We start from the raw sequence: 22,694 nt of genomic DNA, 5'->3' as shown, positions 1-22,694 counted from the left end.
ATGTTTGAGAAATTGAAGTAATAGGATTTTTAAGGTTTTGAAAATCGCGCCACAGGCTGCAAGTGGCTGTTACATAAAGGATAAATAGGAAAGTATACCAGTTTCATTTGAGGACCATGAACAATGTAACTTATAAATGCCTCATGAGCTTAGTTCAATTGCCGTACCCCATCAGCTGAAGACACATTGAGATTTCATAATGACTTTTTAGGGAAGGGTGTGCCTGAATTGGACAGTTTTCTAATGTCATATCCTCTCTGCAGCAGTTCTGAGGAGCTGGTCAGTACTGGTACTGTGTATCACTTCCTCTTTAACAAACCAGGAAAAGTTCTAGGGTGGCAACATTTCAGTTTGAACCACATTGCTGATAGCAAAACTATAATTGAATGTCTGACATGACATTGAAATACCCCTGGTAATAAAACATAATATAATATTATAGACTGTTATAGAATATTATAGAATAGAACAGAAATGTCAAAAGATAACTCTCCAAACTACTACTTTAGGTTGATCAGTTATAGTTCAGTTGCAACATCAGGAAATACTAACAGAAATAACTTGGGACATGACATCCGTTCTCTGATAAAAATTGTAATGTGCAACATTTTATAACCCCTCTCATCTAAGATAGCAACGACCTCTCACTATACTTTAACATTAAACTACTGTAGGTCTACAACCAACACACACAAATGACAGGCTTCAAGAACATGGTCGTAAGATCTCCTACTTTCCAAAACTGAAATGGGTTTGCTAGGAGGTCTTCCAGGTAAGCAAAAGGTCAACATCAGTGTGGGGTATTTACATGGAAATGTAAATGTTGTACATTTTCTGTAATTTAGCAGATGCTCTTACCCAGAGTTATTTACAGTGACTGCATACATTTTCATACTTCTTCGTACTGGTCACCCAAGGGAATCGAACCCACAACCCTGGTGTCTCAAGTGCCATGCTTTACCAAATTATTCTTAATTTCCATTACTGTACTACATTCCATGTGTAAACTACTTGACCAGGTCTAGCTCATAGCCTCAAATCCTACAGACAAGGTCATAGTGATTTATGGCACCATGCTTCACCGTAGGGATGGTGCCAGCTTTCCTCCAGACGTGACACTTGGAATTTAGGCCAAAGAGTTTAATCTTGGTTTCATCAGATCAGATCATCAAATCTTGCTTCTCATGTTCTGAGTCCTTCAGGTGCCTTTTGACAAACTCCAAGCGAACTATCATGTACCTTTTACTGAGGAGGGGCTTCCATCTGGCCACTTTACCATAAAGGCCACTGTATTCTTGGGGAACTTCAATGCTGCAGAAATGTTTTGGTACCCTTCCCCAGATCTGTGCCTCGACACTTTGTCATTATGGGTTATTGCGTGTAGATTGATGAAGAAAAAAATACATGTAATCCATTTTAGAATAAGGCTGTAATGTAACTAAATTTGGAAAAAGTCAAGGGGTCTGAATGCTTTCTGAATGCACTGTATGTGGACAGACAGACAGACAGACTGTGTTTCTGTCACGGAGACCACCATGCAGGAAGTGACACAAGATGATACCTGAAACATAGAAGGGGACCTTTGGCAGTAGTCAGGGGCCCACTTCCTCCCGAAAACACACAAGTGGGCTGGTTTTTCATGTACCTCAACCACACTGAACAATGAGCATGCACGAGAACTCATGCAAACCCTTCCGCTGGCATACAGCGCCTACATTAAAATATACACACACTGTTCTGAAACCATTGTCGTGGAAATATTTGGTCAATCATATTTCACAAATACCGGAGCATGTGAGTTCAAATAGACTTTTTATTACTTCATAATAAAAGCGGAGCTGGATCATGAATACAACTGCCTTTCAGTCTTGGCACAGAATACTTTATACATTTGTCCTCTTTACGTCATACTCATAGTAACTCCTCTTAATGGCTCATCACCTCTGGCATTTAGCCACCGCCATCATATTGCCTTCATATTAGGACATGGAACCTGTAGTCACAGAAATAGTGTCATGCATGTAGGACCATAGCAACAGACCTCGGCACTCTACAGGAATAACCAATACATGTCATCCTGCTAACTATTCTGAAAGGGACACCCCTGTTCTGGAAAAGACTCAAGAAGTGTAACCATAGTAACAGTAAATAGTTGGCCGTAACAGTTACAAGAATAACCAGCCGTGCATGTCTAATAGTGTCAAATGACCCAAAGCACATAACTAGTTTTGCTGGCTCCTTCTGAAATAAATAATTGCCACATGTGTACTGAAAAATGCACAATACCATAAGTCTGATCTGTACAGTAACAGACCCCAAACACACCCACTTCTCATGGTCTAACTCTCAAGCTGAGTGAAGGGGTATTTTCAGAAAACGCCTACAGAGTGTGACTTCCTTTTTAACTAACATACAGCGAGTCTATTCTAGAACAGCAGACCTCACCAAAGGAAATCTCTTCTCCATCTTCTTTACTCTCTCTCTCTCTTCTCTGTGTGTTTTCACGAGTCTAGCTAGCTACCAGTCAGTCACTTAGAGATAGGTAGGACGTTCAGCCAGAGGAAACAAACATACAACGCCTGCCAGAGATGTCTGGTGGTACCCTCTCCTCCTTCTCCAAACAGGGAATACTCCTACTCTCTATACTCCACTATGGTTAGTATTGTATGGAATCTTTACTTTCTGCTGCTCCTGTTTTGTATCAATTACATTTGCTTGCTTGCATGATAAAGTTAGGAATAATAGTTAAATGGTTAACTTCCTTGGTTTTTAACTCTAACTTTAACCCTTATCCTAAACTTAACCTTTACCCCAACCATTATTCTAAACTTAACCTTAACTTAACCTTAGCAATCAGTTGCTTATCAACTGATAGTTTGTTGATAGTATGACCATCTGTAGATCATCTACAGTGCATTCAGAAAGTATTCAAACCCCTTCCCTTTTCCCAATTTTCTTAAGTTACAGAATTATTCTAAAATGGAATAAATAAATCCACATTCTCATCAATCTACACACAATACCCCATAATGACAATGCGAAAACAGGTTTTTACAATTTCTTGAAAAATGATTTAAAATAAAAATGATTCCTTACTTACATAAGTATTCAGACCCTTTGCTAAGAGACTCGAAATTCAGCTCAGGTGCATCCTGTTTCCATTGATCATCCTTGAGATGTTTTTAACAACTTGATTGGAGTCCACCTGTGGTAAATTCAATTGATTGGGCATGATTTGGAAAGGCACACACCTGTCTATATAAGGTCCCACAGTTGACAGTGCATGTCAGAGCAAAAACCAAGTCATGAGGTTGAAGGAATTGTCCGAGGCACAGATCTAGGAATGGTACCAAAAAATGTCTACAGCATTGAAGGTCCATCATTTTTCAATTGAAGAAGTTTGGAACCACAAAAACTCTTTCTAGAGCTAGCCGCCCGGCCAAACTGAGCAATCAGGGGAGAAGGGCCTTGGTCATGGAGGAGACCAAGAACCCGATGGTCACTCTGACGTAGCTCCAGAGTTCCTCTGTGGAGATGGGAGAAACTTCCAGGACAACCATCTCTGCAGCACTCCACCAATCAGGCCTTGGAGTTTGCCAAAAAACACCTAAAGGACTCTCAGATCATGAGAAACAAGATTCTCTGGTCTGATGAAACCAAGATTGAACTCTTTGGTCTGAATTCCAACCGTTACATCTGGAAGAACCCTGGCACCATCCCTACGGTGCAGCATGGTGATGGCAGCATCATGCTGTGTGGATGTTTTTCAGTGAAAGGGACTGAGAGACTAGTCAGGATCAGGGAAAGATGAACAGAGCAAAGTACAAAGAGATCCTTCATGAAAACCTTCTCCAGAGCGCTCAGGACCTCAGACTGGGGCAAAGGTTTGCCTTCTGACAGGACAACGACCCTAAGCACACAGCCAAGACAACACAGGAGTGGCTTTGGGACAAGTCTCTGAATGTCCTTGATTGGCCAGCCAGAGCTCGGACTTCAACCTGATCGAACATCTCTGGAGAGACCTGAAAATAGCTGTGCAGTGACGCTCCCCATCCAACGTGACAGAGCTTGAGAGGATCTGCAGAGAAGAATGGGAGAAAAAGCACAAGTACAGGTGTGCCAATCTTGTAGCGTCAAACCCAAGAAGACTTGATGCTGTAATCGCTGCCAAAGGTGCTTCAACAAAGTACTGAGTAAAGCAGGCCTGTGGCAACTCCAGTCCACGGGGGCCTGATTGGTGTCACAGTTTTGCCCCAGCTAACACACCTGACTCCAATAATCAACTAATCATGATCTTCAGTTTTAAATGCAAATATACTGCTCAAAAAAGTAAAGGGAACACTTAAACAACACATCCTAGATCTGAATGAAATAAATAATCTTATTAAATACTTTTATCTTTACATAGTTGAATGTGCTGACAACAAAATCACACAAAAATAATCAATGGAAATCCAATTTATCAACCCATGGAGGTCTGGATTTGGAGTCACACTCAAAATTAAAGTGGAAAACCACACTACAGGCTGATCCAACTGTGATGTAATGTCCTTAAAACAAGTCAAAATGAGGCTCAGTAGTGTGTGTTGCATCCACGTGCCTGTATGACCTCCCTACAACGCCTGGGCATGCTCCTGATGAGGTAGCGGATGGTCTCCTGAGGGATCTCCTCCCAGACCTGGACTAAAGCATCCGCCAAATCCTGGACAGTCTGTGGTGCAACGTGGCGTTGGTGGATGGAGCGAGACATGATGTCCCAGATGTGCTCAATTGGATTCAGGTCTGGGGAATGGGCGGGCCAGTCCATAGCATCAATGCCTTCCTCTTGCAGGAACTGCTGACACACTCCAGCCACATGAGGTCTTGCATTGTCTTGCATTAGGAGGAACCCAGGGCCAACCGCACCAGCATATGGTCTCACAAGGGGTCTGAGGATCTCATCTCGGTACCTAATGGCAGTCAGGCTACCTCTGGCGAGCACATGGAGGGCTGTGCGGCCCCCCAAAGAAATGCCACCCCACACCATGACCGACCCACCGCCAAACCGGTCATGCTGGAGAATGTTGCAGGCAGCAGAACGTTCTCCACGGCGTCTCCAGACTCTGTCACGTCTGTCACGTGCTCAGTGTGAACATGCTTTCATCTGTGAAGAGCACAGGGCACCAGTGGCGAATTTGCCAATCTTGGTGTTCTCTGGCAAATGCCAAACGTCCTGCACGGTGTTGGGCTGTAAGCACAACCCCCACCTGTGTTCGTCGGGCCCTCATACCACCCTCATGGAGTCTGTTTCTGACCGTTTGAGCAGACACATGCACATTTGTGGCCTGCTGGAGGTCATTTTGCAGGGCTCTGGCAGTGCTTCTCCTGTTCCTCCTTGCACAAAGGCTGAGGTAGCGGTCCTGCTGCTGGGTTGTTGTCCTCCTACGGCCTCCTCCACGTCTCCTGATGTACTGGCCTGTCACCTGGTAGCGCCTCCATGCTCTGGACACTACGCTGACAGACACAGCAAACCTTCTTGCCACAGATCGCATTGATGTGCCATCCTGGATGAGCTGCACTACCTGAGCCACTTGTGTGGGTTGTAGACTCCGTCTCATGCTACCACTAGAGTGAAAGCACCGCCAGCATACAAAAGTGACCAAAACATCAGCCAGGAAGCATAGGAATTGAGAAGTGGTCTGTGGTCCCCACCTGCAGAACCACTCCTTTATTGGGGGTGTCTTGCTAATTGCCTGTAATTTCCACCTGTTGTCTATTCCATTTCCACAACAGCATGTGAAATGTATTGTCAATCAGTGTGGCTTCCTAAGTGGACAGTTTGATTTCACAGAAGTGTGATTGACTTGGAGTTACATTGTGTTGTTTAAGTGTTCCCTTTATTTTTTTGAGCAGTGTAGTTTAAATCAGCTGTGTTTGCTAGGGATGGGGGAAACGTGTGACACCAATCAGGCCCCCGAGGACTGGAATTGCCCAGGCCTGGAGTATAGGGTCTGAATGCTTATGTAAATATTATATTTCAGTTTTGTATTTTTTATACATTTGCACACATTTATAAAAACCTGTTTTTTCTTTGTATTTATGGGGTATTGTGTATAGATTGATGAGGGAAAAAACAATTTAATCCATTTTAGAATAAGGTTGTAACATAATACGATTTGGAAAACGTCAAGGGGTCTGAATACTTTCTGAATGCACTGTATATGGGACTATCCAAATAAAATGTGACCAAATAACTCTTGCATAGTAAATTACACTGCAGGACAAGAACAACTGCTGTTATGTTCTACATATTAAAGTTTGCTTTGTTGTAACTGTATCATTCTATTATTTTATTCTTACTTAATGAAAGACATTGTTTAAAGGTTAATAATATGACTAATAGTAGACTACCATGAATTTATTATGTTGCCCATGCAGTGTATTTATCACGGCTCAGTATATTGACCCAGATTGACACAGGAGGCGGATAGTACAGTTCTCAGATGATTTACTGTGCACACGGGGCAGGTCGAGGACAGTGTCGTAACGTTGCTATCATTAATGTTCGACTGTTATTTTATCAAATCACTTAACTGTGTTTAATTATTAAAATGATTAAATTTTACATTTTAGTCATTTAGCAGACGCTCTTATCCAGAACGACTTACAGTAGTGAATGCATACATTTCATACATTTTTTTCCCGGTACTGGTCCCCCGTGGGAATCGAACCCACAACCCTGGCGTTGCAAACACCATGCTCTACCAACTGAGCCACACGGGACCATTAAATGAATCATGTAACAATTAACTCATTAGTAATCTTGGGACACCACAGGAAAAGTTATTGAACGAGTTACTGACTAAACTCTAAAGATATGCACTACCGTTCAAAAGTTTGGGGTCACTTAGAAATGTCCTAGTTTTTGAAAGAAAAACAAATTTTTTGTACATTAAAATAACATCAAATTGATCAGAAATACAGTGTAGACATTGTTAATGTGCTGCAAGCCCAGCTTCAGACGCGATCGTTAGGCAAGGGTAATTTCAGTGTAGGAAAGGATGAAACAGCGTCTGTGCCACCAGTAAGTACAGATAGTAACGTTAGTATAAACCCCCTCGCACGGTCCCCGCAGCCGGACATCTTTCTCATGGCTTCTGGAGGGAAACGCTGTAGGAATGCTCAACCGGTGTCGCTTATTCAGCCGACAGAAACTTTCAACCGGTTCTCCCCATTAAGCGAGTCGGAGTCGGAGGCCGAGACTTCTCTGGTCTCTACTCCTCCCATTGTGGGGTCTGAGACGCCGACGGCTCCCACCATTAGCTCTGACAAATTGAAAACCCTAGTCATTGGCGACTCCATTACCCGCAGTATTAGACTTAAAACTAATCATCCAGCGATCATACACTGCTTACCAGGGGGCAGGGCTACCGACGTTAAGGCTAATCTAAAGACGGTGCTGGCTAAAGCTAAAACTGGCGAGTGTAGAGAGTATAGAGATATTGTTATCCACGTCGGCACCAACGATGTTAGGATGAAACAGTCAGAGGTCACCAAGCGCAACATAGCTTCAGCGTGTAAATCAGCTAGAAAGATGTGTCGGCATCGATTAATTGTCTCTGGCCCCCTCCCAGTTAGGGGGAGTGATGAGCTCTACAGCAGAGTCTCACAACTCAATCGCTGGTTGAAAACTGTTTTCTGCCCCTCCCAAAAGATAGAATTTGTAGATAATTGGCCCTCTTTCTGGGACTCACCCACAAACAGGACCAAGCCTGGCCTGTTGAGGAGTGACGGACTCCATCCTAGCTGGAGGGGTGCTCTCATCTTATCTACGAACATAGACAGGGCTCTAACTCCTCTAGCTCCACAATGAAATAGGGTGCAGGCCAGGCAGCAGGCTGTTAGCCAGCCTGCCAGCTTAGTGGAGTCTGCCACTAGCACAGTCAGCGTAGTCAGCTCAGCTTTCCCCATTGAGACCGTGTCTGTGCCTCGATCTAGGTTGGGCAAAATTAAAAATGGCGGTGTTCGCTTTAGCAATCTCACTAGTATAAAGACCTCCTCCATTCCTGCCATTATTGAAAGAGATTGTGATACCTCACATCTCAAAATTGGGTTACTTAATGTTAGATCCCTCACTTCCAAGGCAGTTATAGTCAATGAACTAATCACTGATAATAATCTTGATGTGATTGGCCTGACTGAAACATGGCTTAAGCCTGATGAATTTACTGTGTTAAATGAGGCCTCACCCCCTGGTTACACTAGTGACCATACCCCCCGTGCATCCGGCAAAGGCGGAGGTGTTGCTAACATTTACGATAGCAAATTTCAATTTACCAAAAAAAAAATGACGTTTTCGTCTTTTGAGCTTCTAGTCATGAAATCTATGCAGCCTACTCACTCACTTTTTATAGCTACTGTTTACAGGCCTCCTGGGCCATATGCAGTGTTCCTCACTGAGTTCCCTGAATTCCTATCGGATCTTGTAGTCATAGCAGATAATATTCTAATTTTTGGTGACTTTAACATTCACATGGAAAAGTCCACAGACCCACTCCAAAAGGCTTTCGGAGCCATCATCGTCTCTGGACCTACTCACTGCCACAGTCATACTCTGGACCTAGTTTTGTCCCATGGAATAAATGTTGTGGATCTTAATGTTTTTCCTCATAATCCTGGACTATCGGACCACCATTTCATTATGTTTGCAATTGCAACAAATAATCTTCTCAGACCCCAACCAAGGAGCATTAAAAGTCGTGCTATAAATTCTCAGACAACCCAAAGATTCCTTGATGCCCTTCCAGACTGCCTCTGCCTACCCAAGGACGTCAGAGGACAAAAATCAGTTAACCACCTAACCGAGGAACTCAATTTAACCTTGCGCAATACCCTAGATGCAGTTGCACCCCTAAAAATTAAAAACATCTGTCATAAGAAACTAGCTCCCTGGTATACAGAAAATACACGAGCTCTGAAGCAAGCTTCCAGAAAATTGGAACGGAAATGGCGCCACACCAAACTGGAAGTCTTCCGACTAGCTTGGAAAGACAGTACCGTGCAGTATCGAAGAGCCCTCACTGCTGCTCGATCATCCTATTTTTCCAACTTAATTGAGGAAAATAAGAACAATCCGAAATTTCTTTTTGATACTGTCGCAAGCTAACTAAAAAGCAGCCTTCGCAAATGGAGGATGGCTTTCACTTCAGCAGTAATACATTTATGAACTTCTTTGAGGAAAAGATCATGATCATTAGAAAGCAAATTACAGACTCCTCTTTAAATCTGGGTATTCCTCCAAAGCTCCATTGTCCTGAGTCTACACAACTCTGCCAGGACCTAGGATCAAGGGAGATACTAAAGTGTTTTAGTACTATATCTCTTGACACAATGATGAAAATAATCATGGCCTCCAAACCCTCAAGCTGCATACTGGACCCTATTCCAACTAAACTACTGAAAGAGCTGCTTCCTGTGCTTGGCCCTCCTATGTTGAACATAATAAACGTCTCTCTATCCACCGGATGTGTACCAAGCTCACTAAAAGTGGCAGTAATAAAGCCTCTCTTGAAAAAGCCGAATCTTGATCCAGAAATTATAAAAAACTTTCGGCCTATATCGAATCTTCCATTCCTCTCAAAAATTTTAGAAAAAGCTGTTGCACAGCAACTCACTGCCTTCCTGAAGACAAACAATGTATACGAAACGCTTCAGTCTGGTTTTAGACCCCATCATAGCACTGAGACTGCACTTGTGAAGGTGGTAAATTACCTTTTAATGACGTCAGACCGAGGCTCTGCATCTGTCCTCGTGCTCCTAGATCTTAGTGCCGCTTTTGATACCATCGATCACCACATTCTTTTGGAGAGATTGGAAACCCAAATTGGTCTACATGGACAAGTTCTGGCCTGGTTTAGATCTTATCTGTCGGAAAGATATCAGTTTGTCTCTGTGAATGGTTTGTCCTCTGACAAATCAATTGTACATTTCGGTGTTCTTCAAGGTTCCGTTTTAGGACCACTATTGTTTTCACTATATATTTTACCTCTTGGGGATGTCATTCGAAAACATAATGTTAAATTTCACTGCTATGCGGACGACACACAGCTGTACATTTCAATGAAACATGGTGAAGCCCCAAAATTGCCCTCGCTAGAAGCCTGTGTTTCAGACATAAAGAAGTGGATGGCTGCAAACTTTCTACTTTTAAACTCGGACAAAACAGAGATGTTTGTTCTAGGTCCCAAGAAACAAAGAGATCTTCTGTTGAATCTGACAATTAATCTGGATGGTTGTACAGTCATCTCAAATAAAACTGTGAAGGACCTCGGCGTTACTCTGGACCCTGATCTCTCTTTTGAAGAACATATCAAGACTGTTTCAAGGACAGCTTTTTTCCATCTACGTAACATTGCAAAAATCAGAAATTTTCTGTCCAAAAATGACGCAGAAAAATTAATCCATGCTTTTGTTACTTCTAGGCTGGACTACTGCAATGCTCTACTTTCCGGCTACCCGGATAAAGCACTAAATAAACTTCAGTTAGTGCTAAATACGGCTGCTAGAATCCTGACTAGAACCAAAAAATTGGCAAGGGCTGATTTCAAGGTTTTACTGCTAACCTACAAAGCATTACATGGGCTTGCTCCTACCTATCTTTCCGATTTGGTCCTGCCGTACATACCTACACGTACGCTACGGTCACAAGACGCAGGCCTCCTAATTGTCCCTAGAATTTCTAAGAAAACGGCTGGAGGTAGGGCTTTCTCCTATAGAGCTCAATTTTTATGGAATGGTCTGCCTACCAATGTGAGAGACGCAGACTCAGTCTCAACCTTTAAGTCTTTACTGAAGACTTATCTCTTCAGTAGGTCCTATGATTAACCTGCTAGGGCTAGGGGGCAGTATTGACACGGCTTGATAAAAAACATACCCGATTTAATCTGGTTACCACTCCTACCCAGTAACTAGAATATGCATATACTTGTTACATATGGATAGAAAACACCCTACATTTTCTAAAACTGTTTGAATGGTGTCTGTGAGTATAACAGAACTCAAATGGCAGGTCAAAACCTGAGAGATTCCTTTACAGGAAGTGGCCTGTCTGACCATTTCTTGAACTTCTTTTCCATCTCTATCATTTACTAAGGATCTCTGCTCTAACGTGACACTTCCCACGTCGTCCATAGGCGCTCAGAGCCCGGGAAAAAACAGAATGTCGTCATTCCAGCCCCAGGCTGAAACACATTATCGCCTTTCTCAAGTGGCCGATCAAGGGACACTGGGCTTAGGCGCGTGACCCGACCGCCCCCGCCTTTGGGATTTTTTTCCTCTGTTTGCCGAAAAGGAGATTCCCTGTCGGAATATTATCGCTTTTCTACGAGAAAAATGGCGTAAAAATTGATTTTAAACAGCGGTTGACATGCTTCGAAGTACGGTAACGGAATATTTAGAATTTTATTGTCACGAATTGCGCCATGCGCGCGACACTTCTTTACTATTTCGGATAGTGTCTGGAACGCACTAACAAAACGCCGCTATTCGGATATAACGATGGATTATTTTGGACCAAACCAACATTTGTTATTGAAGTAGCAGTCCTGGGTGTGCATTCTGACGAAGACAACAAAAGGTAATCAAACTTTTATAATAGTAAATATGATTATGGTGAGTGCTAAACTTGCCGGGTGTCTAAATAGCGAGCCCGTGATGCCTGGGCTATGTACTTAGAATATTGCAAAATGTGCTTTCACCAAAACGCTATTTTAAAATCGGACATATCGAGTGCATAGAGGAGGTCTGTATCTATAATTCTTAAAATAATTGTTATGCTTTTTGTGAACGTTTATCGTGAGTAATTTAGTAAAATGTTAGCGAATTCCCCGGAAGTTTGCGGGGGTATGCTAGTTCTGAACGTCACATGCTAATGTAAAAAGCTGGTTTTTGATATAAATATGAACTTGATTGAACAAAACATGCATGTATTGTATAACATAATGTCCTAGGGTTGTCATCTGATGAAGATCATCAAAGGTGAGTGCTGCATTTAGCTGTCTTCTGGGTTTTGGTGACATTATATGCTGGCTTGAAAAATGGGTGTCTGATTATTTCTGGCTTGGTACTCTGCTGACATAATCTAATGTTTTGCTTTCGTTGTAAAGCCTTTTTGAAATCGGACAGTGTGGTTAGATTAACGAGAGTCTTGTCTTTAAATAGCTGTAAAATAGTCATATGTTTGAGAAATTGAAGTAATAGGATTTTTAAGGTTTTGAAAATCGCGCCACAGGCTGCCAGTGGCTGTTACGTAGGTGGGACGCAAGCGTCCCACCTAGCCCATAGAGGTTAAGTATAGTCTGGCCCAGGAGTGTGAAGGTGAACGGAAAGGCTGGAGCAACGAACCGCCCTTGCTGTCTCTGCCTTGCCGGTTCCCCTCTTTCCACTGGGATTCTCTGCCTCTAACCCTTTTACAGGCGCTGAGTCACTGGCTTACTGGTGTTCTTCCATGCCGTCCATGGGAGGGGTGCGTCACTTGAGTGGGTTGAGTCACTGACGTGGTCTTCCTGTCTGGGTTGGCGCCCCCCCTTGGGTTGTGCCATGGCGGAGATCGTTGTGGGCTATACTCGGCCTTGTCTTAGGACGGTAAGTTGGTGGTTGGAGAATCCCTCTAGTGGTGTGGGGGCTGTGCTTTGGCAAAGTGGGTGGGGTTATATCCTGCCTGTTTGGCCCTGTCCGGGGGTATCATCGGATGGGGCCACAGTGTCTTCTGATCCCTCCTGTCTCAGCCTCCAGTATTTATGCTGCAGTAGTTTATGTGTCGGGGGCTAGGGTCAGTCTGTTACATCTGGAGTATTTCTCTTGTCTTATCCGGTGTCCTGTGTGAATTTAAATATGCTCTCTCTAATTCTCTCTTTCTCTCTTTCTGTCTTTCTCTCGGAGGACCTGAGCCCTAGGACCATGCCTCAGGACTACCTGGTATGATGACTCCTTGCTGTCCCCAGTCCACCTGGCCGTGCTGCTGCTCCAGCTTCAACTGTTCTGCCTGCGGCTATGGAACCCTGACCTGTTCACCGGACGTGCTTGTTGCACCCTCGACAACTACTATGATTATTATTATTTGACCATGCTGGTCATTTATGAACATTTTAACATCTTGACCATGTTCTGTTATAATATCCACCCTGCACAGCCAGAAGAGGACTGGCCACCCCTCATAGCCTGGTTCCTCTCTAGGTTTCTTCCTAGGTTTTTGGCCTTTCTAGGGAGTTTTTCCTAGGGAGTTTTTCCTAGCCACCGTGCTTCTTTCACATGCTTTGCTTGCTGTTTGGGGTTTTAGGCTGGGTTTCTGTACAGCACTTTGAGATATCAGCTGATGTACGAAGGGCTATATAAAAATAAATTTGATGATTTGATTTAATGTTGTAAATGACTATTGTAGCTGGAAACAGCAGATGTTTAATGAAATATCTACATAGGCGTACAAAGTACCATTATCAGCAACCATCACTGAAGATCTCGTGTGCACTACGCTGTGCACTACTCCCTTCACAGAACAGCACAAACTGGCACTAAGAAGATTAGAAAGAGAAGTGGGAAGCCCCAGTGCACAACTGAGCAGAGGACAAGTACATTTGAGTGTCTAGTTTGAGAAACAGACGCCTCACAAGTCCTCAACTTGGCAGCTTTATTAAATAGTACCCGCAGAACACCAGTCCTATTGCTCAGTTGTGCACCGGGGCCTCCCACTCCTCTTTCTATTCTGGTTTGAGCCAGTTTGCGCTGTTCTGTGAAGGGAGTAGTATACAGCGCTGTACGAGATCTTCAGTTTCTTGGCAATTTCCTCGCATGGAATAGCCTACATTTCTCAGACAAAAATAGACTGTTGGGTGTCAGAAGAAAGTTATTTGTTTCTGGCCATTTTGAGCCTGTAATCGAACTCACAAATGCTGATGCTTCAAATACACAACTAGTCTAAAGAAAGCCAGTCTTATTGCTTCTTTAATCCAAACAACCATTTTCAGCTTTTCTGACATAATTGCAAAAGGGTTTTCTAATGATCAATTAGCCTTTTAAATGATAAACTTGAATTAGCTAACACAATGTGCCATTGGAACACAGGCGTGATGGTTGCTGATAATTGGCCTCTGTATACCTATGTAGATATTCCGTAAAAAATCTGCGGTTTCAAATCAAATCAAATTTTATTGGTCACATACACATGTTTAGCAGATGTTAATGTGAGTGTAGCGAAATGCTTGTGCTTCTAGTTCTGACCGTGCAGTAAAATCTATCACGACTCAGGATATTGACCCAGATGCAGACACAGCTACAATAGTCATTTACAACATTAATGATGTCTACACTGTAATTCTGATCAATTTGATGTTATTTTAAGTACCACCAACTATTTCCCACATTATTTACGTTAGAAATATCGTTTCAATGTCCAACCTTTTGATGTTACAGTACTGCAACATTTCTCTCTGTTGCAATAAAGGGATTTTTTACTTCCATTTCTGCGTAGTGAGAGAGAGTTCCTGTAAGGTATTTGTGACAGTCATTATTACGTTCTCCCCTCGGGTGTAGCTCGTCTGAGGAGGAGACGTAAATGCCTGGGCCTAAACACACCAGGTAATACAGATGAAAGGGGAAGAAATGTGGGGTGCAATGAGCGATAAATAAATCAGACCACAACCAGAACTCAATTTTAACCCTCAGGGGATGTTTAGTGAATTAGTTAAATAAATAAATAATATAAAACACCCATAAATAATCAATAAGAAACAAAACAACCACAACAAGGGAAGGTAAGAGAAGGGAAATGTTTGGGATCGGGGTCCAAGTAATGAAAATAAACAAAATCCTTCCTAACACACTCTAAGCCCTAACCCACTGTCCTACCTGGTTCCAAGAAAAATACAAGGGTGACACCCGCCCGGCTAACCTAGTGTATAAAACAATGGGTTATCTACGTGAGAATGTACACCCATGGGCAGATCTACCTTTTCCCTTCTCCAGGACCTAGGTAGGGTGGAGCGCCTCAGGAGGACAGGCTGAAACAAAGAAATTAACACAAATAATCAAACAAAAAAAAACAAGTGTCCTCTCTCTCCCCATCTCTCTCTCCTTCTCTTCTCACACGGCAAACAGATATCCTCTCTGTAATCAGCTACAGCCACGCCCACCATCGTTAGCCGCAACTCGGTATACCTGTAATGCCCAAGACAAACACACTAACAGGGGAAAATGGGGAACAAGAAAAACGTAACACGTAACAGTCATAAAACTGGCCAACTCCCCCAACTTCCCCCCCTTCCTCTCTAGTGGGGGAGGGGGATCTCTCTGATCCTCACCCAGGAGGGAAAGTCATGACAACAGGCAGGGGTTCGGGATCAGGTCAGAGTCAGGCAGGTACAGGACGGCAGGCAGGCTCGGGGTCAGGGTAGGCAGAAATGTCAGAACCGGGAAAACTAGGAAACAGAACTTGAGAAACAGGAAGACAGGAAAGCACGCTGGTAAGACCTGACAAGTCAAAACGTACTGGCAACAGACAAACAGAGAACACAGGTATAAATACTCTGGAGATAGTGGGGAAGATGGGTGACAACTGGAGGGGGGTGGAGACAAGCACAAAGACAGGTGAAACAGATCTTGGTGTGACAGTATGATGCATTTCTGGTGCATAATTACACAGTAAACAGATTATGTAATAATAATAATAAAAACAAGTAATATTAAAAATAATAATAGTAAAATTAATAATAACATTAATAATAATAATAGTAATACATGGTATTTCTATAGCACTTTCAAGGATCCAAAGTCTCTTACATGTGGTGTTTGCATTTTCACATAGATGATTTGTACTTAGACGTGAGCAGAGGAGCATTTATTGATAAAGATCCACCCCCACTTCTCTTTTCCTGTAATCTCATCCTGTTCTGCTGAATGTGGGGGAGGAGTGGACTTTAATAAAGTAAAGTAGACCCACACACTCAAATATGTAAAGATATGTTAAATGCAGAGATGTAAAGTGTCATACAGTATATATAAACTTGGAAAGTGCTATTTAAATTAAATCCATTATTACCTATTCATTGATGGGGTAAGACTTTACATTGCAGTAAATTATTGTGTCATTATTTGTGTAGGCACACTGTAGGTACACTGTGTACAGTCTATCATGAGTAATTACAATACTTTCTACACTGTACTTTCATTAACAATAATTACACAGTAATAAGAGCCCTGTAGTGTAAAGTGTAACCATTGATCAATGTCAGAATGTCATGTTGTGTACTTGTGTGTTTCAGGTGTGGGTATTTCTCTGTTCAACAAAGCAGTGGGGGACTCTGTGGAGCTGCCCTCAGGCTTAGAACGGGAATGTATCAAGTCAATGGAGTGGAAGTATAGAAAAATGGTCATTGCAGAATTTGATGGGAACGTTTCCTTACCAAGATCACAGTTTAAGGGGAGGCTAGAGATGAACGACAGTAACTTCAGTTTAACAATCCAAGAACTGACACTGCAAGACTCAGGGGAATTTCTAATTTCTGCCGCGTCAAACAAAGGACGCCAGATTCCAACCAAGACCATACATCTTCAAGTCCATGGTAGGCTGCTTTGTGTTATTCCATCGTTTTATCTTGTATTGTCTTTCTCCGGAAGGTATGGTCCATTTAGAATAATTATCTCTCCTTCTCTCTCTCTCATTTTCTCTCTCTGTTTCGCTCTCTCTCGCTCTTGCTCTCTCTCTCTATCTCAGAGCCTATATCCAAGGTGGAGATCCAGAAGGAGATCAAGCTATTGGCCAACCAGTCCTGTTCAGTGTGGCTGCTGTGCAACGTGTCAGTCGGCTCCAACCTCTCCTACACCTGGGAGAGAGGGAATGAGACGTACAGGGACGACCAGCAGATACACTTCTCTCTGTCACCAGCAGACGGAGACATCAGTGTAACCTGCAACGGCTCCAACCCAGTCAGTGAGAAATCTTCCTCGGCAACTGTAAAGTGTAGTAATGACACAACCACCCCAGGTAACTAGATATGATAACAATCCACCATACACTTTTCATATAGTGTGCTTCTATGCTTATGTTGTGAAATATAATATACAGTATTATGTAGTATATGTGATGACATTGAGTAGATATAATATACAGTATCATGTAATATATGTGATGACATTGGGTAGATATAATATACAGTATTATGTAATATATGTGATGACATTGGGTCGATGTAATATACAGTATTATGTAATATATGTGATGACATTGGATAGAAATAATACACAGTATTATGTAGTACATGTGATGACATTGGGTACATATAATATACAGTATTATGTAATACATGTGATGACATTGGGTAGATGTAATATGGAACTCTGTAGGCTTTAGCGTATTGCATAGTCTAATCCAGTGGTTCCCAGCTCCAGTCCTCCAGTACCCCCAACAGTACACATTTGTATTGTAGCCCCGGTGACAAGCACACCTGATTCTACTTGTCATTAATCATCAGGCCCTCAATGAGTTCATTCAGGGGTTTTTTTGTCCGGGGCTCCAACAGAAAATGTGTGCTGTTGGGTGTACTAAAGGACTGGAGTTGGGAACCACTTCAGTGTTTCTTAATCCTGGTCCTGGGGACCCAAAGGGGTGCACATTTTAGTTGTTGCCCTAATACTACACAAGTGATTCCACTAAGGTATGATGATGAGTTGATTAGTGGAATCATGTCTAGGGCAAGAAATAAAATGTGTATCCCTTTGGGTCTCCATGACCAGGTTTAAGAAACACCAGTCTAATCACGTTTGTGTTATAGAGTATGATACATGGATGAAGTGGTGTAGGATCTACATCGTGGTCCCAGTAGGCGGCGCAGTGGTGTTGATTGTAGCTGTGGCAGTGTATTACTGCAGGGGGCGCTGTAACACGGGTATGTACAGCATATGTTGCCTCATCTATACTTAAAGTTACATTTTAGGCTCTGGAAGTATTCTTAGGATGATTATGTGGTATTGTCACAACTCTCGCCGAAGTCGACCCCTCTCCTTTTTCGGGCGGCGTTCGGCGGTCGACGTCACCGGCTTACTAGTTGCCACCGATCGATGTTTCACTGTTCGTTTGGTTTTGTCTTTATTGTGTACACCTGTTTTTGATTTCCCTAATTATGTTCATTATTTAAACCTCTGCATTTCCTGTTTGTCTTGTCGGTGATTGTTTCCTGTTTTGTGTGGTTGGAGGTGTTTCTCCGAACTATGTATTTTTCTATGAGAAGATTTGTTGATATTTTGAGTAAACACGTTTGTTTACATTTATCCCTGTGTCCTGCGCCTGACTCCTCTACTTCTCTAAAGAAAACCATTACAGGCACAAGCATAATTTGATTTTTTTTCTTCAAAATGTGGGCCTTGGGGATATTATGGATTTCGGAAAAAGTGTGTGGAACCTCATAAGTGTGTAATTTACACATTCTTGGGTATGTTTGTGGATAACCTGTCTATTATCTATCTGATTTGTTGATATTTTGTTCTTGTCATACATAGCAGCTCTGACTGACGACACAAGAATGAAAGATGTAAGTATGCATTGCCGTTATTATGTACAGTTGAAGTCGGAAGTTTACATACACTTAGGTTGGAGTCATTAAAACTCGTTTTTCAACCACTCCACAAATTCCTTGTTAACAAAACTATAGTTTTGGCAAGTAGGTTAGGACACCTACTTTGTGCATGACACAAGTAATTTTTCCAACAATTGTTTACAGACAGATTATTTCACTTATAATTCACTGTATCACAATTCCAGTGGGTCAGAAGTTTACATACACCAAGTTGACTGTACCTTTAAACAGCTTGGAAAATTCCAGAAAATGATGTCATAGCTTAAGAAGCTTCTGATAGGCTAATTTACATCATTTTAGTCACTTGGAGGTGTACCTGTGGATGTATATCCAGGCCAACCTTCAAATTCAGTGCCTCTTTGCTTGACATCATGGGAAAATCAAAAGAAATCAGCCAAGACCTCAGAAAAAATATGTAGACCTCCACAAGTTTGGTTCATCCTTGGGAGCAATTTCCAAATGCCTGAAGGTACCACGTTCATCTGTACAAACAATAGTACGCAAGTATAAACACCATGGGACCACGCAACCGTCATACCGCTCAGGAAGGAGAGATGAACGCACTTTGGTGCGAAAAGTGCACATCAATCCCAGAACAACAGCAAAGGACCTTCTGAAGATTCTGGAGGAAACAGGTATAAAAAGTATCTATATCCACAGTAAAACGAGTCCTATATCGACATAACCTGAAAGGCCGCTCAGCAAGGAAGAAGCCACTGCTCCAAAACCGCCATAAAAAAGCCAGACTATGGTTTGCAACTGCACATGGGGACAAATATCGTACTTTTTGGAGAAATGTCCTCTGGTCTGATGAAACAAAAATAGAACCTTTTGGCCATAATGACCATCATTATGTTTGGAGGAAAAAGGGGGAGGCTTGCAAGCTGAAGAACATCATCCCAACCGTGAAGCACGGGGGTGGCAGCATCATGTTGTGGGGGTGCTTTGCTGCAGGAGGGACTGGTGCACTTCACAAAATAGATGGCATCACGAGGGAGGAAAATGATGTGTATAAATTGACACAACATCTCAAGACATCAGTCAGGAAGTTAAAGCTTGGTTGCAAATGGGTCCAAGCATACTTCCAAAGTTGTGGCAAAATAGCTTAAGGACAACAAAGTCAAGGTATTGGAGTGGACATCACAAAGCCCTGACCTCAATCCTATAGAACATTTGTGGGCAGAACTGAAAAAGCGTGTGCGAACAAGGAGGCTTAAAAACCTGACTCAGTTACACCAGCTCTGTCTGGAGGAATGAGCCAAAATTCACCCAACTTATTGTGGGAAGCTTGTGGAAGGCTACCCGAAATATTTGACCCAAGTTAAACAATTTAAAGGCAATGCTACCAAATACTAATTGAGTGTATTTGGGAACTTGATGAAAGAAATAAAAGCTGAAATAAATCATTCTCTCTACTATTATTCTGACATTTCACTTTCTTAAAATAAACTGGTGATCCTAACTGACCTAAGACAAGGCATTTTTACTAGGATTAAATGTCAAGAATTGTGAAAAACTGAGTTTAAATGTATTTGGCTAAGGTGTATGTAAACTTCCGACTTCAACTGTATGTGTACTGTATTACACTATACTTTGTACTGTAATTGCTGATTGCTGTGTATTTTTTTGGCTCAAATAGGCAGTACTTTTATGTTTTTGTGCAATGTTCATCCATTTTGTTTATTGGTTTAAGTACCTTTTTCTGTTTTTATTCCAGACAAGATCAAACAGTCAGGTAATGTCCATCTATGAGAACGTAGATGATCTGGCTGTCCCAAGACTGAACACGGTGAGAGTGAGATATGAATGGTCATACCTGATATCTTTGAACATAAATAAAATTAAAGTCTCTGCATGAAAGGGAGACTATGTAGTCTACTTGGAAATTGTCTATATTTCATAATGCTGAAACAGTTTGTTCTTGGTTGCCTGTCACATTTAGTTGCAGACTCTGTATGACAAGATCACATTTGGACGCCAGCCAGAAACCCCCTGTTCTTCCTACCAGGAAGTACTGTGAGCTGAATAGGATGTGGTCATAAGCTGGGCTTCTATAGATATAGAACCCTCTGCATCCTCTGAATCCTACATGTGTACCTTCTGTACATAGATGTTAATGTTTCATTTCATCACTACCAGCACATTTCTGTTTTTATTTTCTTACTTGTTCAGAACTCCAATCCTTGTCTGTTCATGATCATTGTGTGGTACAACTTGTTATTTTCAAGATATTCAGAGTTCCATAACTTTTTGTTAGGTTCTATTGCATTCTATTGTTGCATTAACTGTTTATATTTGTGTAATAACGACTAATGGCAATTCAAGTCTTTTATCTTGACTCTTGTAGAGTCTTTTGGACTCTACAAGAGTTGAAAACAAGTTATTTGTATTTCTATGTATTGTAGTTTAGATGTGTCTATTGTACAGTAAAACGTTTTACATTCCACAGACATGCTTTGTAGAAATTACATAGGCCACATTCACATCAATTCAGCATATGCTCACAAGCTATCTTTTGTTGTTGTGTGAAATCAGATATTGAATAGACCTTAATACAATAATACCATCTTTACATATTGAGAAAAAGGAGAGAACATCCTAATAAATATAACTATTTGTAGCAATCATAACGCATAGATCATATGATTCAAAGTAAAAAAAGTGCAGTATTTGAGAAAGGCTACCTTCTAGTGATAGAAAAACAGGAATTAGAACAGAATTAATGCTGTGTATTATCCTCTTTAAGACATAATAATAATAGATTTATTTTAAATAGTGCTTTCATTTAAGAACCTCCTAGTGACTTACAAAACAAAGGGATCTGGCAGATTCTTGGGCGATTGGCTTCAACAGCTTCAGATGATAAGGCATTGAGGCAGTATGGGTAGGCAGTAGCTTGAGTGGGGGAGCATAGATGGTACAACCAGGGAGAAATGTCAGTCAGGGAAGATGCTCTTCATCAGGCTACGATGTTCTGTTCCTCTCTATAGGTAGGCAGGAGTTTTGGTTTGACAGCTACGATGTTCAGCTCCTGTCTACAGGTTGGCTGGGGTTTTGGTTTGACAGCTACGATGTTCAGCTCCTCTCTATAGGTAGGCTGGGGGTTTTTCAACTCCCGAAAGTGTAGGACACAACTTGTTGATGCTTTGACCCCTGTAAAAACACCCAAAAATATCAACACACCTTGGTACAGACATGTGATGTACATACCCACTGGTCAAACACTGGTTGAATCAACATTGTTTCCAAAACAGTCTGTGTGAGGAGATTGAATCAACATGGAAAAGTGATTGGATTTGCAAACAACTCAGCAATGTAAGGCATTTCATCTTTTTTTCGGCTAACTTTTAACCTAAATCCAAGGACATGCAGATTTTTGGGGGTAGATTTGACATTGAATTCACATTATTTGGCAACTCTAGATCTGTAAATCAAATCCAGAAGTTGAGCTGATTGGTGTCTGTACCCAGTGGAAAGTAGATTCTAAAGAAAAGTGACTTGTTGAACCTGGATGATAAGCATGTGAGGGACTATATGAGAGACATAAAACAAGGCAGTCAGTGATATCTTCTATTTTCCACCTAGCACACAAAAGAGAAGTTGCAACGCGTCTTCATTTCAGCTAAGAATATGCAACATGTGTTTTTTTTCTTATTTTTTTATACCAAGAACTTTGAAATGCAAGAGAAAGGCCATAATGTATTATTCCAGCCCAGGCACATTTTGATTTTGGCCACTAGGTGGCAGGAGTGTATGTGCAAAGTTTTAGACTGAGCCACTGAACCATTGCATTTCTGTTCAAAATGTTGCATCAACATTGCAAAATGTGCCTTTTCAAGTTCATAACTATGCACTCTCCTCAAACAGATAGCATGGTATTATTTCACTGTAATAGCTACTGTAAATTGGACAGTGCAGATAGATTAACAAGAATGTAAGCTTTCTGCCAATATCAGATATGTCTATGTCCTGGGAAATGTTCTTGTTACTTACAACCTCATGCTAATCGCATTAGCCTATGTTAGCTCAACCATCCCGTGGGGGACCCAACGATCCTGTAGAGGTAAAGGGAGCATCTATTTACACACAGGG

General features: G+C 41.8%; 2 protein-coding genes across 3 annotated transcripts in view; both read left to right on the top strand.

Moving 5' to 3' along the window:
• Positions 1-22,694, top strand: part of LOC106578032 (high affinity immunoglobulin gamma Fc receptor I-like) — an 80,048-nt gene that overhangs the window by 55,353 nt on the left and 2,001 nt on the right. The window lies entirely within an intron of this gene.
• Positions 2,388-21,232, top strand: LOC106578038 (SLAM family member 9). Of its 2 annotated transcripts, none has more exons than XM_014156588.2 (7): positions 2,388-2,655; positions 16,293-16,592; positions 16,745-17,014; positions 17,802-17,915; positions 18,529-18,557; positions 20,320-20,391; positions 20,545-21,232. In XM_014156588.2, exons 1-7 carry the CDS (start codon positions 2,589-2,591, stop codon positions 20,620-20,622), a joined length of 930 nt encoding a protein of 309 aa, XP_014012063.1. In that variant the 5' UTR covers positions 2,388-2,588; the 3' UTR covers positions 20,623-21,232. The 2 variants fall into 2 exon arrangements, with proteins under 2 accessions (XP_014012063.1, XP_014012062.1); XM_014156587.2 differs by having other exon boundaries at positions 2,389-2,655; positions 18,526-18,557.

The sequence above is a fragment of the Salmo salar genome, chromosome ssa18, assembly GCF_905237065.1.
Source record: "Salmo salar chromosome ssa18, Ssal_v3.1, whole genome shotgun sequence".
NCBI lineage: Eukaryota > Metazoa > Chordata > Actinopteri > Salmoniformes > Salmonidae > Salmo > Salmo salar.
The sequence above is the reverse complement of the archived record's forward strand: the minus strand, read 5'-3'. Positions and strand labels throughout refer to the sequence as shown.

Bases quoted from the DNA above. Each gene is read 5' to 3' on its own strand.
- LOC106578038 (XM_014156587.2), top strand. From the start codon at position 2,589: ATGTCTGGTGGTACCCTCTCCTCCTTCTCCAAACAGGGAATACTCCTA. The intron at 18,558-20,319 runs GTAAGTATGCAT...TTTTTATTCCAG, and splicing joins ACGACACAAGAATGAAAGAT to ACAAGATCAAACAGTCAGGT. The intron at 20,392-20,544 runs GTGAGAGTGAGA...TGTCACATTTAG, and splicing joins CTGTCCCAAGACTGAACACG to TTGCAGACTCTGTATGACAA.